This window comes from Anneissia japonica, unplaced genomic scaffold, assembly GCF_011630105.1.
Source record: "Anneissia japonica isolate Jap-2015-1 unplaced genomic scaffold, ASM1163010v1 scaffold284790_len38496_cov126, whole genome shotgun sequence".
In the NCBI taxonomy this organism is placed as follows: Eukaryota; Metazoa; Echinodermata; class Crinoidea; order Comatulida; family Comatulidae; genus Anneissia; species Anneissia japonica.
Window position 1 is genome coordinate 4,310 of NW_022698860.1, and position 19,040 is coordinate 23,349.

The 19,040-nt window shown below is 32.6% G+C and overlaps 1 protein-coding gene across 1 annotated transcript; it reads right to left on the reverse strand.

The window, feature by feature from the left end:
• Positions 1 to 1,617: 1,617 nt before the first annotated feature.
• On the reverse strand, positions 1,618 to 17,335 carry LOC117102770. Its single transcript, XM_033243178.1, has 6 exons — positions 17,193 to 17,335; positions 13,320 to 13,346; positions 5,291 to 12,401; positions 3,491 to 4,609; positions 2,817 to 3,178; positions 1,618 to 2,174 (listed from the first exon to the last, which is right to left on the reverse strand). Exons 3-6 carry the CDS (start codon positions 12,289 to 12,291, stop codon positions 1,618 to 1,620), a joined length of 9,039 nt encoding a protein of 3,012 aa, XP_033099069.1. The 5' UTR covers positions 12,292 to 12,401; positions 13,320 to 13,346; positions 17,193 to 17,335.
• Positions 17,336 to 19,040: the final 1,705 nt, after the last annotated feature.

A 19,040-nucleotide genomic window follows, 5' to 3' on the forward strand; every position in this document is an offset into this window, starting at 1 on the left:
GAAACCCTCTCCACCCTTGAATTCTTGATCAATATTTACCTAGCCATAACTCTTTTATTAACACGAAAGTTAATCACCATCTCTTCTGTTTCAGTTTGATCAGTTGTTCTGTAATTGGCAGTATATACTGAAAAGAGGAAGGGAGCTAACACTCTACCCTGTGATGCACCAGTATTAGTAAAAATTAAATCTGAAATAACTCCAGAACTTAAATACAAAAAGAATAAATGAACATGGAAGATCCATATCAATCAATTTCTTCATCAAAATATGTGGTTGAATAGTGTTGAATGCAGAGCTGAAGTCCTAATATATAATTCTTACAGAATGACCAAATTTTGCAACACCTTCAAGATGGGCATATATTTTTTCAAGTTTGAGTATGATGGCATCTTCCGTGTTTCTAGAACTTCTATAGGCAAATTGTAATGGATCAAGGTATCGAGATACAAATGGTTTTATCTTACTAAGGAAAATCCTCTCACATACTTCCATTACAACTGACGTCAAGGCTATTGGTCGTAAATCATTCATACATTGTACACTACTCTTTTTCAGAACAGGGACTATAAAAGATTTTTTCCAAACATTAGGCAGGGAATTACTTGAAAAACATAGATTAAAAATAGTAGTAAATATGCCAGCAACTGATGCGAACAGGTTTTAAGAATTTTGGGTAACATAAGGTGCCTTTGAGGCTTTCTGACGGGAGAAAAATTTCCCAACTTCATTTTCATCAGTTTTCAAATCATGTTCAGTAATATTATTATTATCAGTTAGGCTAATACTATGTTCACACACACACAGCATAAGACTGGCGTGGGCGTAAGCTAACCCACGGATTAAAATTCCGAAGTGTTCACACAAACAGCGTTTGTTAAACTAGTAGTAATATAGGCCTATAAAGGGCGAATAGTTTTCAGTTTTAAATAATGTACGGGTTCTTAACTGTAGTAAAATTAACAGTGCATCATGAAAACTTTTAAATCTGTGAATTGTTCGAAGTGAACTGATATGATTATTGTATTTTAAATGAACAATTTTACTTCTGATTTTTCAACTAGCATTGAACAGTTGTTGGTGTTGCAGGTTTTAATAGACAGCCGAAATAGGTTAAAATATCTTACAAAACACAATCAACAAATCATATACATTATAACTAAGTAAAATGCAATAGAAAAAGAACCCCTTTACCATTTCATTCACATAGGGCACAGAAAAGAGACCAAAGTAGTTAATATATTGCAATCGTGATTTGGTCAATCTCTTGAAATGAGGTTAAATCATTCAAGCATCACTGGAGTTAGCTCAGTGGCGTTAGCTAATCTGTTGTCTGCAGGTAGCGTTAATAACGCCAAGGACGTGGCGTAGTGAGTGGCCTTAACAATGCCACTGCCTAGTTCACACACAAAGGCGTACGCTACGCCAGGCTTAAGCCAGCCGTACGCCGTGTGTGTGAACATAGCCTTAGTAATGTGACCTTCATCTCCTTTTATTTGGCTGTAAAATCATGTTTGTCAAACCTATTGTAGAATGTGTTAAGTACATTCACATACTGTTCCCCCAGATTACAGTTACTATTGAAATGAGTAGACTTTGATACACTTTAGTAGCCGCTTATCTGTCGCATTCCTTTCCAAACCGTTCAATATTTTCTGGCGTCCAACACTTCACAACTATCTTCCTAGGCTTCAGTCGCTTAACCAGGGGCTTATATTTAGTGAACACTGCTTTTAAGGTACCATGGTTGAAATCTCCATTTACTATAATGCATGCATCCGGACAGAAGACTTCTACCGCACTTAGAATTTCACCAAGTTCAAGAGCCGCTTTTTTAGTTTTTTGTGCGGTATTTACACAGTCAAGATAATGATATGGGAAAATTCCCTTGGAGTATAATACAGTCTCAGTGACACAACCAGAATTTTGACGTTTTGGGGTAAATTTCTTTAATACAGCATTATTTGGTTGACAGTAAAAATTATTGACATAAACGATCAGTCCACCACCTCTATCTTTTCCAACATCATCAGTTCTGTCACCTCTAAACAGCTTAAATCTGTCAATCTCTATATGCGCGTCACATATCTTTCCACTAAGCCAGGTTTCGGTAAACGAGAGGATACATGCGGATCTAAAATCATTGAGATATTTTACACATGTTCGGAGTTCATCTGCAAGTATTATTAATTGATTGGAGATTTCCAATAATGAGTGAAGGTAGGGAAGGTCGAAAAGGTCTGGAACGAAGACATTTACGAACTCTGGCTCCTCTTCCTAAGACCAGGCCTAAGCCTAGGCCTCATTTCCTTAGGCACTTTAAATGTCGCGCCTTTACATTGCAATGCATGGGTTGCTTCCCTAATAGAAAGCAGTTCCTCGGCTGAGTAACAGAGCCTGGTACATTCTCCAGGTTCTTTATAGGCCCATGGTGCAATAAATATCACAATTAATTATATAGTATACTTTAGCAACATCTCGAGAATACTTTCGACAATCAAATAGAGAAATTATAACTGTGCATCAGAAAACAGTAAACGATTTCACATTGTTAAATACATTGATGTCGACCACACTGAGCAGCGGCACCAGCTGTAAGTGGGTTTATCAGACTTACATTTTTAACATAATTTCCTTTTTTCTCCATTTTTCTTTTAAATTTTCAAAAATTTAGGTAGATCCGTGCAGAATAGGCCCAGGACAGCTAGGCCCCATTTAAACTCGCTACTGCTGACATTATTACACCTGATATCAATTTTCTATAATTCTAGCTTGTGATCTATGTATTTTCTCTCTCATCATATTCAAAACTGTACCTGGTAGACAGCAATTATTAATATTAAGATTCCTCAGTGTAGGAGCAATAACCAATAATGATGCTAATGATGAACCATCAATATTGCTGAGATCATTATCACTGATATCAATCTCCTTTAATTTTAACTTGACTCCTTTACGACAACATTCTCGCATCATATCATTCACAATGACACCTGATAAACTGCAATTACTCACTTTGAGATTACTCAGTGTAGGAGCAATAACCAATAAAGATGCTAATGATGAACCATCAATATTGCTGAGATCATTATCACTGATATCAAGCTTCTTTAAATCTAACTTGACTCCTTTACTACAACACTCTCTCATCATATTATTCATAATAGCACCTGACAAACTGCAATTATTCAATGTAAGGCTTTTCAATTTAGAAGTAATTAATAAAGCTACCAATGTCAAGCCATTAATATTGATTAGAGTATTACCACTGATTTCAAGTTTATGTAGATTATTACTATTTAAACGAAGCTCATTCTTATACCCAAGAAAATTATTATATAGTGGCCTTCCAGTGACTTTACATGATGAACTGTCATTACTCATTGATAGAGACTGAAGTTTAGAAGCAATTCCCAATAATGATACAAATAAAGAGCCATCAATGTTGCTGAGATTATTATCAATTATATTAAGCTGCAATAATTCTAACTTGACTCCTTTACTACTACACTCTCTCATCATATCATTCATAATAGCACCTGACAAACTGCAATTATTCAATGTAAGGCTTGTCAATTTAGAAGTAATTAATAAAGCTGCCAATGAGGAGCCATTAATGTTGATTAGAATATTACCACTGATTTTAAGCTCATGGTTATACCCAAAAAAATGATTATATAGTGACCCTGAAGTGACTTTACATGATAAACTGCCATTACTCATTGATAGAGAATTAAGATTAGAAGCAATTCCCAATAATGATACAAATAAAGAACCATCAATATTGCTGATATTATTATCACTGATATCAATCTCCTTTAATTCTAACTTGACTCCTTTACGACAACACTCTTGCATCATATCATTCACAATGACACCTGATAAACTGCAATTACTCACTTTGAGATTACTCAGTGTAGGAGCAATAACCAATAAAGATGCTAATGATGAACCATCAATATTGCTAAGATCATTATCACTGATATCAAGCTTCTTTAAATCTAACTTGACTCTTTTACTACAACACTCTCTCATCATATTATTCATAATAGCACCTGACAAACTGCAATTATTCAATGTAAGGCTTTTCAATTTAGAAGTAATTAATAAAGCTGCCAATGTCAAGCCATTAATATTGATTAGAGTATTACCACTGATTTCAAGTTTATGTAGATTATTACTATTTAAACGAAGCTCATGTTTATACCCAAGAAAATGATCATAGAGTGGCCCTCCAGTGACTTTACATGATAAACTGCCATTACTCATTGATAGAGATTGAAGTTTAGAAGTAATTCCCAATAATGATACAAATAAAGAGCCATCAATATTGCTGATATTATTATCACTGAAATCAATCTCCTTTAATTTTAACTTGACTCCTTTACGACAACACTCTCTCATCATATCATTCACAATGACACCTGATAAACTGCAATTACTCACTTTGAGATTACTCAGTGTAGGAGCAATAACCAATAAAGATGCTAATGATGAACCATCAATATTGCTGAGATCATTATCACTGATATCAAGCTTATTTAAATCTAACTTGACTCCTTTACTACTACACTCTCTCATCATATCATTCATAATAGCACCTGACAAACTGCAATTATTCAATGTAAGGCTTTTCAATTTAAAAGTAATTAATAAAGCTACCAATGAGAAGCCATTAATATTGATTATATTATTACCACTGATTTCAAGGTCATGTAGATTATTACTATTGAAACGAAGCTCATGGTTATACCCAAGAAAATTATTATAAAGTGGCCTTCCAGTGACTTTACATGATGAACTACCATTACTCACTGATAGAGATTGAAGTTTAGAAGCAATTCCCAATAATGATACAAATAAAGAGCCATCAATGTTGCTGAGATTATTATCAATTATATTAAGCTGCAATAATTCTAACTTGACTCCTTTACTACTACACTCTCTCATCGTATCATTCATAAAAGCACCTGACAAACTGCAATTATGCAATGTAAGGCTTGTCAATTTAGAAGTAATTAATAAAGCTGCCAATGAGGAGCCATTAATATTGATTAGAGTATTACCACTGATTTCAAGGTCATGTAGATTATTACTATTGAAACGAAGCTCATCCTTATACCCAAGAAAATTATTATATAGTGGCCTTCCAGTGACTTTACTTGATGAACTACCATTACTCATTGATAGAGATTGAAGTTTAGAAGCAATTCCCAATAATGATACAAATAAAGAGCCATCAATGTTGCTGAGATTATTATCAATTATATTAAGCTGCAATAATTCTAACTTGACTCCTTTACTACAACACTCTCTCATCATATCATTCATAATAGCACCTGACAAACTGCAATTATGCAATGTAAGGCTTGTCAATTTAGAAGTAATTAATAAAGCTGCCAATGAGAAGCCATTAATGTTGATTAGAGTATTACCACTGATTTTAAGGTCATGGTTATACCCAAAAAAATTATCATATAGTGACCCTAAAGTGACTTTACATGATAAACTCCCATTACTCATTGATAGAAAATTAAGATTAGAGGCAATTCCCAATAATGATACAAATAAAGATCCATCAATATTGCTGATATTATTATCACTGATATCAATCTCCTTTAATTCTAACTTGACTCCTTTACGACAACACTCTCGCATCATATCATTTACAATGACACCTGATAAACTGCAATTCTTCACTTTGAGATTACTCAGTGTAGGAGCAATAACCAATAAAGATGCTAATGAGGAACCATCAATATTGCTGAGATCATTATCACTGATATCAATCTCCTTTAATTCTAACTTGACTCCTTTATGACAACACTCTCGCATCATATCATTCACAATGACACCTGATAAACTGCAATTCTTCACTTCGAGATTACTCAGTGTAGGAGCAATAACCAATAAAGATGCTAATGATGAACCATCAATATTGCTGAGATCATTATCACTGATATCAAGCTTCTTTAAATCTAGCTTGACTCCTTTACTACAACACTCTCTCATCATATTATTCATAATAGCACCTGACAAACTGCAATTGTTAAATTTAGGGCTTTTCAATTTAGAAGTAATTAATAAAGCTGCCAATGAGAAGCCATTAATATTGATTAGATTTTTACCACTGATTTCAAGGTCATGTAGATTATTACTATTGAAACAAAGCTCATGCTTATACTGACGGAGGAAATTATTATGTCGTGGCTCTCTACTGACATTACATGATGAACTGTCATTACTCATTGATAGAGATTTAAGATTAGAAGTAATTTCCAATAATGATACAAATAAAGAACCATCAATATTGCTGAGATCATTATCACTGATATCAAGCTGTATTAATTCTAACTTGACTCCTTTACTACTACACTCTCTCATCATATCATTCATAATAGCACCTGACAAACTGCAATTACTCAATGTAAGGCTTTTCAATTTAGAAGTAATTAATAAAGCTGCCAATGTCAAGCCATTAATATTGATTAGAGTATTACCGCTGATTTCAAGTTTATGTAGATTACTACTATTGAAATGAAGCTCATGGTTATACCCAAGAAAATTATCATATAGTGGCCCTCCAGTGACTTTACATGATGAACTGTCATTACTCATTGATAGAGATTTAAGATTAGAAGTAATTTCCAATAATGATACAAATAAAGAACCATCAATATTGCTGAGATCATTATCACTGATATCAAGCTGTATTAATTCTAACTTGACTCCTTTACTACTACACTCTCTCATCATATCATTCATAATAGCACCTGACAAACTGCAATTATTCAATGTAAGGCTTGTCAATTTAGAAGTAATTAATAAAGCTGCCAATGAGAAGCCATTAATATTGATTAGAGTATTACCACTGATTTCAAGTTTATGTAGATTATTACTATTGAAACGAAGCTCATGGTTATACCCATGAAAATTATCATATAGTGGCCCTCCAGTGACTTTACATGATGAACTGCCATTACTCATTGATAGAGATTTAAGATTAGAAGTAATTCCCAATAATGATAAAAATAAAGAGCCATCAATGTTGCTGAGATTATTACCAATGATATCAAGTTCCATTAATTCTAACTTGACTCCTCTTCCACAACACTCTCTCATCATATCATTCACAATAGCACCTGATAAACTGCAATTACTTATTTCCAGATTACTCAGTGTAGGAGCAATAACCAATAAAGATGCAAATAATGAACCATCAATGTAATTCATCATTTTGAGATTACATAGTGTAGGAGCAATAACCAATAAAGATGCTAATGATGAACCATCAATATTGCGAAGATTTTTTCTACTGATATCAAGCTGCTTTAATTCTAACTTGACTCCTTTACTACGACACTCTCTCACCATATCATTCACAATGGCACCTGATAAACTGCAATTAGTTATTTTGAGATTACTCAGTGTAGGAGCAATAACCAATAAAGATGCAAATAATGAACCATCACTGTTGCTGAGATCATTATCACTGATGTCAAGCATCTTTAAATTCAACTTGACTCCTTTACTACTACACTCTCTCATCATATCATTCATAATAGCACCTGATAAACAGCAATTATTCAATGTAAGGCTATTCAGTTTAAACGTAATTAATAAAGCTGCCAATAAGGAGCCATTAATTCTGATGAGAGTACCACTGATATTAATGTCATGTAGATTATGGACTTCACACGATGAAATGCCATTACTGATTGATAGATATTCAAGTTTAGAAGTCATTTCCAATAATGATACAAATGAAGAACAATTAATGGTGCGGAGCGTATTATCATTGATATCAAGCTTTCTTAATTCTAACTTGACTCCTTTACTACAACAATCTTTCACCATAACATTCATAATAGCACCTGATCGACTGCAATTATGCAATATAAGCTTATTCAGTTTAATGGTACTTAATAAAGCTACCAATATGGAGCCATCAATATTGATGAGAGTATTGCCTCTAATGTAAAGATCATATAGATCATTATCACTGTTACAAAGATCATGTAGATTATAGACTTTACATGAAGAACTATCATTACTCATTGATAGAGATTGAAGTTTAGAAGCAATTCCCAATAATGATACAAATAAAGAGCCATCAATGTTGCTGAGATCATTATCAATTATATTAAGCTGCAATAATTCTAACTTGAATCCTTTACTACTACACTCTCTCATCATATCATTCATAATAGCACCTGACAAACTGCAATTATTCAATGTAAGGCTTTTCAATTCAGAAGTAATTAATAAAGTTGCCAATAAGAAGCCATTAATATTGATTAGAGTTTTACCACTGATATCAACGTCAAGTAGATTATTACCACTGATTTCAAGTTTATGTAGATTATTACTATTGAAATGAAGCTCATGGTTATACCCAAGAAAATTATCATATAGTGGCCCTCTAGTGACTTTACACGATGAACTGTCATTACTCATTGATAGAGATTTAAGATTAGAAGTAATTCCCAATAATGATACAAATAAAGAGCCATCAATGTTGCTGAGATTATTATCACTGATGTCAAGTTCCATTAATTCTAACTTGACTCCTCTTTCACAACACTCTCTCATCATATCATTCATAATGGTGCCTGATAGACTGCAATTTTTCATTTTGAGATTAAACAGTGTAGGGGCATTAACTAATAAAGATGCAAATAATGAACCATCGATGTTGCTGAGATTATTACCACTGATAACAAACTCCTTTAATTCTAACTTGACTCCTCTTCCACAACACTCTCTCATTATATCATTCATAATAGTCCCTGATAGACTGCAATTTCTCATTTTGAGATTACTCAATTTAGGAACATTAACTAATAAAGATGCAAATAATGAACCATCAATATTGCTGAGATTATTACCACTGATAACAAACTCCTTTAATTCTAACTTGACTCCTCTTCCACAACACTCTCTCATTATATCATTCATAATAGTGCCTGATAGACTGCAATTTATCATTTTGAGATTACTCAGTATAGGGGCAATAACGAATAAAGATGCAAACAATGAACCATCAATGTTTCTGAGATTATTATCACTGATATCAATCTCCTTTATTTCTACCTTGACTCCTCTTTCACAGCATATTTTGATCATATAATTAATAATAGCTCCTGATAGATTGCAATCATTCAATGTAAGGTAATTCAGTTTTAAAGTACTTAATAAAGCTGCTAATGTGGAGCCATCAATATTGATGAGATTATTACCACTGATATGAACGGAATCTAGATCATAGACGTAACAACTTGAACTACCATTCTTCATTATTAGACATTCAAGTTTAGAAGCAATTCCCAATAATGATACAAATAAAGAACCATCAATGTTACTGAGATTATTACTACTGATATCAAGCTGCTTTAATTCTAAATTGACTCCTTTACTACAACATTCTCTTATCATATCATTCATTATAGAGCCTGAAAAACAGCAATTTATCATTTTGAGATTTCTCAGCGTAGAAGCAATAACCAATAAAGATGCTAATGATGAACCATCAATATTGCTGAGATTATTATCACTGATATCAAGCTGCTTTAATTCTAACTTGACTTCTTTACTACAACACTCTCTCACCATATCATTCACAATGGTACCTGATAAACTGCAATTACTTATTTCCAGATTACTCAGTGAAGGAGCAATAACCAATAAAGATGCTAATGATAAACCATCAATATTGCTGAGATCATTATCACTGATATGAAGCTGCATTAATTCTAACTTGACTCCTTTACTACAACATTCTCTCATCATATCATTCATAATAGCACCTAATAGCCTGCAATTATTCAATGTGAGACTATTTAGTTTAAAAGTAATTAGTAAAGCTGCCAATAAGGGACCATCAATATTGATGAGAGTATTACCACTGATATACAAGTAATGTGGATTACAGACTTCACAAGATGAACTGCCATTACTCATTGATAGAGATTTAAGATTAGAAGTAATTCCCAATAATGATACAAATAAAGAACCATTAATGTTGCTGAGATTATTATCACTGATATCAAGCTGCTTTAATTCTAACTTGACTTTTTTACTACAACATTCTCTCATCATATCATTCACAATGGCACCTGATAAGCTGCAATTGCTCATTTCAAGATTACTCAGTGTAGGAGCAATAACAAATAAAGATGCAAATAATGAACCATCAATGTTGCTAAGATTATTATCACTGATATCAATATCCTTTAATTCGAGCTTGACTCCTTTGCTACAACACTCCCTGATCATATCATTGATAATAGCACCTGATAGACTGCAATCGACCAATGTGAGACTACTCAGTGTAGGAGCAATAACCAATAAAGATGCTAATGATGAACCATCAATGTTGCTGAGATTATTATCACTGATATGAAGCTGCTTTAATTCTAACTTAACTCCTCTACTACAACACTCTCTTATTGCATCATTCATGATACCACCTGTAATACTATTGAAAGAGCACGACAAATATTCAAGTTGGGGTGCGCTATTAAGCAGGTGAACTATACATGAAGCAGTACTTGTGTTAGACAACTCTAAATCTGATATATCATATTTGAAACCCAATTTCTGACATTCATCTGTTAAGTATTTAAAATCATCATTAACACATATCTCACTTATTTTTTCCAAAATCTGTTTTTGATTTGGCACAGCAATTAATATGTGGACAATCACACTGAATTTTTCTTCCAATGCCATTTCTTTACAAAACAAAATAATGTGAGTATTCACATCAATTTCACTGCAAGATCCTAATTTCATATTATGAAATTGTTGCATAATCTCGATGAAATGCTGGTTTTGAATGTCTATATCAGGAATGATGTAATGGTTACATTTTCTTAGTGATTTACATATGTCATGTATATGTGGCATTATTTCTAGATTTTTCTTAGTCATATGATTGATTAATGTCTCTTTTACAGTACTCCTGTGCTCTATTTTTACAAATTCAAAATATGCCATTAAAGAGCGATATGTCAAGATACTATTGGTTATCCAATGACTTAAAAATATGCCTGCATCAGTACCAAGAAATCCAATTGCAAACTCTCTTGCAATGCTTAAGTTTTCACTTTCTCTTATAATCTTCCATTCATTATCATCCAATGGCTGAAGTAACCCTTTCATATCCTTTGCTCTACATTCACTCTCCAATCCTGTTGCCTGACATAATTTACATAAGTAAAATCCTACCAATGACTCTACTATTAACTTGTGAGGAGCTGTAAAAATCTCTTCAAAATTAGATTTTAGATTTTGTGCATCTTTGTACACAAACCCCAGTTTTAAAGTTAAGGCAACCATTTCTTCTCTTCCTTCCAAATCGGTCTTGTTTATTGAAAGTTGGTTTCTCTTTAGGCCATTATACATACACTTCCCTAACAGAAGCATCAGTTCAACATACTTCTGTGGAATATTTCTGAATATTGAGATTTTTTGCTCTTTATTTGTTTGTTTGTCAATGAACTGATTCAAGATAGTTTTAAAAACCTGTTTAAAGAGATCAGCTTTATCAGTTGAAAGGTGTTGCTTTTCTTCCCACATAACACATACAGACAGAAGCAACATTGGATTCCTACACATTGATTTGATTTCCTCATGTTTACACTTAAACCCTGAATAAAGTTTCAACTCTTCCACAAGTGAGTCTCCAAATGCAGGTTTTTCAAAATACTCAAAATGTTTTGTAATGTAATTTGTTATATTCTCTTCACTGAATCCTTTCACTTTCACATGTATGCTGCTCTCTTTAACAAACTCATATATTTTTTTGTCAGATCTTGATGTAAGTAATACTTTACATTTTGGCAATTTCTGTCTTTTGAATAAGCTTATTGGACTCGTACTACCCTCTTTCAATTCATCTAACCCATCCAACAACAATACAATGTCATTATCTTGGTTCCTAATAAATCGTTTAATTAATACAGGATCTTGACAAAGGTTTGTTTCAAGATGAAAATCCTCTAAATCTATTTGTTTTAAAATACCATCCAAAATAGTTTCACCTTTGTCAATAGAGGATATGTTGACAAGAAACAATATTTTACCTTTGAAGGTTTCATCTGATTCATCTGTGGCCCACTTGTGAGCTATGTACCTGAGAAGAGTTGATTTACCAATACCGCCCTCACCTTCAATTAGAACTTTACATGTAGGCGAGGATTTGATAATATTTAAAACCTCCTTCAAAGTTATTGGCTTGACATCTTGCTTCTTTTCATTTTCCTTGAGTAGGTCCAGATCAGTGAACATGTGAGCAATGTCTACTTGATATCTAGTATTTAAAGTTCCTGGTGTGAACCGGGTGGCATTACGGCATAATTGCTGTTGAGTACTTAGTAAAAAATGTTTGATAAGATCATCTGAAAATAATCAGTTATTTTTAATCAGGATCTGTCCTTAATAGCTAACAAATCGACAACATATAAGCCTTGTAAAAAGAATAAAAAAAAAAAAAACAAGAATACAGCATCATATTATTTCATTTATTTGAGAGGGTCTGTATATTAACTGGAAGGATCAGCTATTTAGCACTATACAGACATATTTCAGAGCACTTTCAACTTGACATAACGAGACGTATTCATAATTATAAAAATGATACTATTACTACTGATAATGTTAGCACTAAAAACACAGCCGTTTGTAAATGACAGGGGTGCCAAGTCTAAAAAAAATCGGGATGACCTTCCGCATTCCAGTAAGCAAGCAAGGTTCTCTGGGAAATTCATAATATTTGCATGTTTTAAATATTTCATCATCAATTGTTTCATGAAAGGCACTGCCAATAGATCAAGGTGTGCAGTAATATATAAAATTCTCTAAATATTTATAAATGTTCGTATTGATCTTATATTATTTTAACAATTTTAAAAATATTATGATCTGGATGTATTTTTTCTGGTTTATGTATGTTGCTCATTTTTATGAATTGTGAATGTTATTGTTGACTTTTTGTACTGGGAACTGTGGGAGAACAGTAGATATGCTACTGAAAAGGTTTTCCCAGTATAAAAAAATGAAATAAATAAATAACAAAGAGAGTGTCATTTGCGGCAATTTAGTGGTAACGTAATCATGGTGGGGCTCAAGAGGTAGGCCTACCCTACATCTGTGAAAGTCCCTCCCTCCACCCCTACCCCCACTCCCACCCTTATTTCAAAATTCCTATATCAGCCACATTAGATCTCCCGGAAATTACTTCTTCCAACTTAGGACTCTGCAGTGATATTGGCAACAACAACAACTGACAAATATTTTTCAGTAAGTACAGTACGTACCTTCACATGTTTCTCTTGATGCATTGTCTGTAAAGAAAAATCCAACAAAAAATGACATTAAATATGGAAGTGGAATAACAGATTGGGTTGTTTGTCATGTAAATACATCGTCTAATGGTTGTTATTAGCAATTCTTGTGGAGGAAGTTATGCTTAACTTCATGACATCTAGAGATACTGTATATACAAATGTATACATTTATTGTTGATTTATTTGTATTTCCATCATACTAATATAATAAATATTATACTTCATCAAATTCAATGTGAAAATACAAACACTACAACTCCTGTAAAAATCACAATAATTGTTTTCTTGTATGCCATATTGTATACCAGGTAAACTACTGTATGTTGTAAGTGTGAAGCATTTCAGAAGAGACAGCAGAGTTTAAATAGCATAGTATGTACTGCAAGAGCTCCAGAGAACTATTTTCGGTCTTTTTTCTTATATATTTAATGATTTTAAAGCTTAAATATTTTTACAAACTTTAAAGAAGTATTGTCCAATGAAAGCTACAAAAAATGTATTCTAAAAACATTTTTTGAAATTGAGTAGATTATAACAATTTCTAGAGATTACTAATCAGATTATTAATAGAAATTCATTTAATGAAAAAAACTGTGAAATAAAATATATTCATTATACTATCTGTCAAAATCAATATTTTTTTGCTTAAAATCAAAATTTGAATTGATCAATTTGTTTATATAATCAACCGTATCAAAAATGACCCCCGAATACCCAATTAACAAAGTAGTTGGGTATGAAAATGCTGTTAATTATTTTGAACAGCCAAAAAATGTTTAAATTTAGCACATTCGCATTACAAAATTTGCTTGTTGCTTGAGATTGCGTCAAGAGTCCTGCCTTCTCTTGACACGTATGAGCGAGGCCAAATCGGAAGTCATCATGACCGATGTGTGCTTGCTGTGGATGGTGACCAAAGATACTAGAAATAGTATTTTTGATGGTGACCACAAACTCAACGCCGCAACTCGTTGGAAGAAATCGTTGTGGAAGTTGGGCCTGAAAAACTAGTAGAGGGCGAGGCTGTTACCTTGTTTTATTAGTATTTCGATGTTTTTAATTGCCCATTATTGCAAAGGTAGAAATCGGTGAATATTTATTGGCCATGTCTCATATCGTAGACGAAACAGCTTTAAAAGGTCTCATAACTGAACAAAGTGGTTTGTACACCGGCGCGTCCATATAAAACTCCATGGTGTGGTGACTTTGTACCATGTACAGCATGCAGGAATCCTCATTGTAGCTTGGGTTGGATTATTCTTACGTTTTATTAATATTATCAGCATTGCCTAGGTATAATAGGCCAAGCTTCTACAGGCCTAAGCTGGCCTGCCTAGTTTGATTGAGTCAAAATGTTTGGTGGTTTTTATTGGTTTTTCTGAATAAAATAAAATCATTTTTGCCCTGTACTGCCAGGTTACATTGTGTTTTCAACTTGGACAATCATAAATGGCAGATTGATGACATAATTAATGTTGAAATATTGAATCCCGACATGATGGCATATACTTGCAATTCTGCACTGGAGACAGTGGAAATAGATAAATGCAGCATGTCATCAGTTTATTTTATGGCAACATGGTATATCATGAGGTTAATTCCCAGTTACTGAGTCAAAAGAATCTGGGACAGATACCCCAACCCATTAAAGCAGTATTCTGGTTTCCAGCTAATTATAAGACATACCCATTTTAAATTTCTTGATACTGTAAAAAAATAAGTAGAATTTGCACTACAGGTGTGTAGTTTCAAGCTGTATGGAATTTTGTAATTTCTTTTTGATTGTACTGTATACATTCAAACTTGATTTCAAAAATGGTATAAATAACATAATTTCTGTTGAAGTCTTCTGATTATGCTGAAGTTAATGTTTAAATAAATACCTTGTTTCATTGGACATAAATAGTACAGTGGATATATAGTTGATATTTATTACTGTTCTTTTCAAAATACAGGTGCATGAAACAAACCATTTGAATAGGATTTATACACTTTCACAACAGTAAATTGCAGTTGAGATTATTTACATACTAAGCCCACTTGGATAAATTTTAATTCCAATTGGAAATATATAACCTCTCATAAAAGTAGTCAATCAGACCAGACAATCCAGTAACATTTCCTGTCTACTGTATGTACTGTATATAGTTCACTGTCCTTGGCATGACATTAATTTAGAATAATAATAATAGCAAGCTTGCATGATCTGAGCACGACTCTAGACAGTATATAATATTAAAAATAGGCCCTACAATTTGGTAAGGAGACAGCCAAAATTAAAGTTAATTTATATGGGCCTATAAAAATTCTAGGCCTACCCTAGCTAAGTGGGCTTATGCCGGCCCTATCTACATACATACACAGGCTGCCCACCAGAGATGAGATGATACAGACAGTCGGAAGCAGGTCGACCTGGCCACAAGTCAACTCGGCCACAAGTCTACTCGGCCACAGGTCACCTTCTAGGCTAGGAGGTCTACACTAGGTAGGCCTGCCTAGGTTAGCAAAAACTTCACGACCTCGCAATTATTTTTAGTTGTTTTGACTTGATCACTATCCATCTTTCATATTGAATTTGATTACAGTAATTGTCAGTCGACGATGACTGTTGGCCACATTGTGCCTATTTTTACTCCTTTTTTTTCTCTGCCCCTGCAGGTAGGCCAAGCAGACAACACAATCTCAACACAGTCACAAGCCCTCAACAACAGTCAGCGAGCCGCGTTACAGAAAATCAGCTGTTAATGCGATAAAAAAATTCACTGGAAAATACAAATGAATTATTTATAAAAACTTTTAAAATTTTGATCAAATTTGTAATGTTTTGTTTTGTTTTTTTTGACAGATAGTATACCTTTAATGCAATTCAACAATAGTTCATAGAGCAGACCAAATACAATGAAACAATGAAAAATAAATGAAGATGAAAATGAGAATAATGTGTTAGAATCACACACTAGAATGTCTTGTCTCATTATTATTATTAAGACCATGTGAATAATAAATAGCAATATTTGTCATCATCATAATAAAATCTCCTCCAACAGTTGGAACAAAGCGTTTGCAAAACATGAAGTATAGGCCTAATATATAGCTTTTTTTGTGGGAATCTTTTCTTGTTCCATCTATCATCAAGTGTGTGATAAACTGGAGACAGCAATGAAAAAGTAAAGACTACAGTAAGTGGAATTAAATGAATATAAAATCTATTAATTTATAGTGGTCCTAACAAAAGTTCTGCCCTTTACTGTAATGGAGTCCCCAACCTTCTATTTATCCTACAGTCACAATTACTTTTAGAATGTTATGTAGAGTGAAATTCCATTCTGCCTATCTCAATAACCATCATGTCTCAAATCTACTGTAAATAGAACTATGGTTGGGGTAACTGTTTGTGACATCCTGTTTTAGAACATACATAATTCAATACTGCACAACCATTTTACCAGTGCCACTTTTTTCAGTGCTTGTAATTTCAACAAAAGTAGGCTTGCCATCTCAAAATGAGCGCCCAGTCGCAATATGTTACCGTATCATCAGCATTAAAATGTGCAGAATACATTGAAACATAGTATTCAAAAATTCAATTTTCTGCCTTGGCCATGGATACTGATTTTGGAATGATAGCCTCATAATAATAATTCTTGTTTGGTGACCACATATATCTGCATAGCTACTGTAAATCATGTACTGTATGTCTTATTATTATAAAAAGTGGTAATGAAAATTCAGGTTGTTGAGTTTATGTCAAGCACATTTAAAATTCATATGATTAAAGTAGTTACCCAATAATAGTCAGTAAATGAACCACCACTTTAAGCATATAATATGCAGAATGCATACCTTGTGTAACAGGTAACTGAATTGTATTATGAACAATATTAATAGATGAGTCTTTAATATTGCAGTTAACCAACTGATTTCCTATTACAGTACCTAAACAAAGAAAAAAAAAATAGATTAAAGCTTTATCTTATTTATTGTTCCGGCAAAGAGCAGACCAAATTTACATCTATACTGTAGATGCTTAGAAACCAGGGAGCAAAAACAGTCAAGAATGATTCCTGAAAGAAGTATGCAATTTATAAATTGATTTCTGTATGAATACTGTATACAATATTAATGTACAATTCTAAATTCCATTGTGGTAAAAAGTAAAAGAAATTACATTAATTTACATATTAAAAAAAATACATTATGTTAAAAACGTAATAAGAAATTAGTAGAGCTGCGCATAGTACACTATAGGAGAATTATTATACAAAGGTTAGATTTAATGCTTGAAAAAATTGCCTGAGGGCCTGCAAGGCCCAAATGAAATTTTTGAATGCATTAAATCTAACTTAAGTATAATAATTTTATACGATACTACCATATATTTACGATACTACCATTTTATGCAATTCTTCCGATCCCACTCTTCTCCAAAATGAACTAAATTCAAATTTAATCAAAGTTGCCAAATGGTTTGATAAAAATTAACTTACATTAAATATTAAGAAAACTAAATTTATGATCTTTGGAACCAATGCAATTTTACCTAAATTTTCAAATATTTCATTATTTTATAATGGCATGACTATTGACAGAATTGATTCATTCAAATATTTTGGAGTTGTGTTTGATTCTAAATTAACATGGTCTGAACATATTGCAAAATTAACTGGTAACATCTCTAAATGCATTGGTGTTATCCACTGTGTTAAATATTTTTTACCCCATAATACTCTTAAGACGTTGGCTAACGCTCTAGTTATACCTCTTTTTGATTACTGTAATTGTGTTTGGTCCAACTGTAATATTAAACTTTCAAATTCACTTCAAATTATTTTAAACAGATTAGGAAAAATTTTACTTTCTGCAGACATAAAAACCCCAGTTGTAAATATTTTAAGTTTATTAGGGTGGTGCAAACTCAGTGATCAATGGGACGAACAATTGCTCATAATGATTTTCAAATGTTTAAATGGTCTTGCTCCATCATATTTATCAAAAAATTTTGTTTTTAATTATGGTTTGTATATGCATTGTACTCGCAGTCAAAGTAATAATACACTTCTTGAATACACCTGAAAATAATATGCAAGATAAAAGAACTTTTGTATACCGATCTACTAAATTATGGAATAAACTCCCGGATCATATTAAAAACAAATTTAAGTCTATGACACTTCAAAATTTTAAGCATTCTATTTCAAATCCTCAATAATACCATCTTCATTTAACCTGATTTTCTTTTACCTTGCATATCCATATTTATTATTTAAATTTTTTATTTTCTTAAGTTTCTTTCAATATTCATTTTAAATCTTTTTAATTTGTAGTTAAGTTATCAATATTTTAATTTGGTTTCAATGTTTATATATCTGCTTCTAAATTTTGTAGTTAAGAACTAAACCACTTTGGAAACTAGTACTATGTATTAAAAGTGTTTATTCAGTATAAAGAAAGAATAAATAAATACTAATTGCTCTATAAGTCAATCGCCGTCTTTTAATGTTTGTTTTTATAACTGACTGTGTTGTACCAGTCATCGGTTGCTATAGTGTTATGATCAGTATACTGTGTGCATATTAATATTTCGTGCGTGTGCTGATTTGTGCTCCTACGCGTTAACTACACATTAGCAGTACTGTATGGATACGATGAATAACTAGGCTATTTTGTAATTTGTACTGTGTTAGAAGAACT

Excerpts from the sequence above, each read along its gene's own strand:
- LOC117102770 (XM_033243178.1), bottom strand. The coding sequence starts at position 12,291 with ATGTTCACTGATCTGGACCTACTCAAGGAAAATGAAAAGAAGCAAGAT. Across the intron at positions 4,610-5,290 it reads TGTTGTAGTAAAGGAGTCAA|TTTGTCAGGTGCTATTATGA; the intron begins GTTAGAATTATT and ends GAATAATTGCAG. Across the intron at positions 3,179-3,490 it reads TGTAGTAGTAAAGGAGTCAA|TTTGTCAGGTGCTATTATGA; the intron begins GTTAGAATTATT and ends GAATAATTGCAG.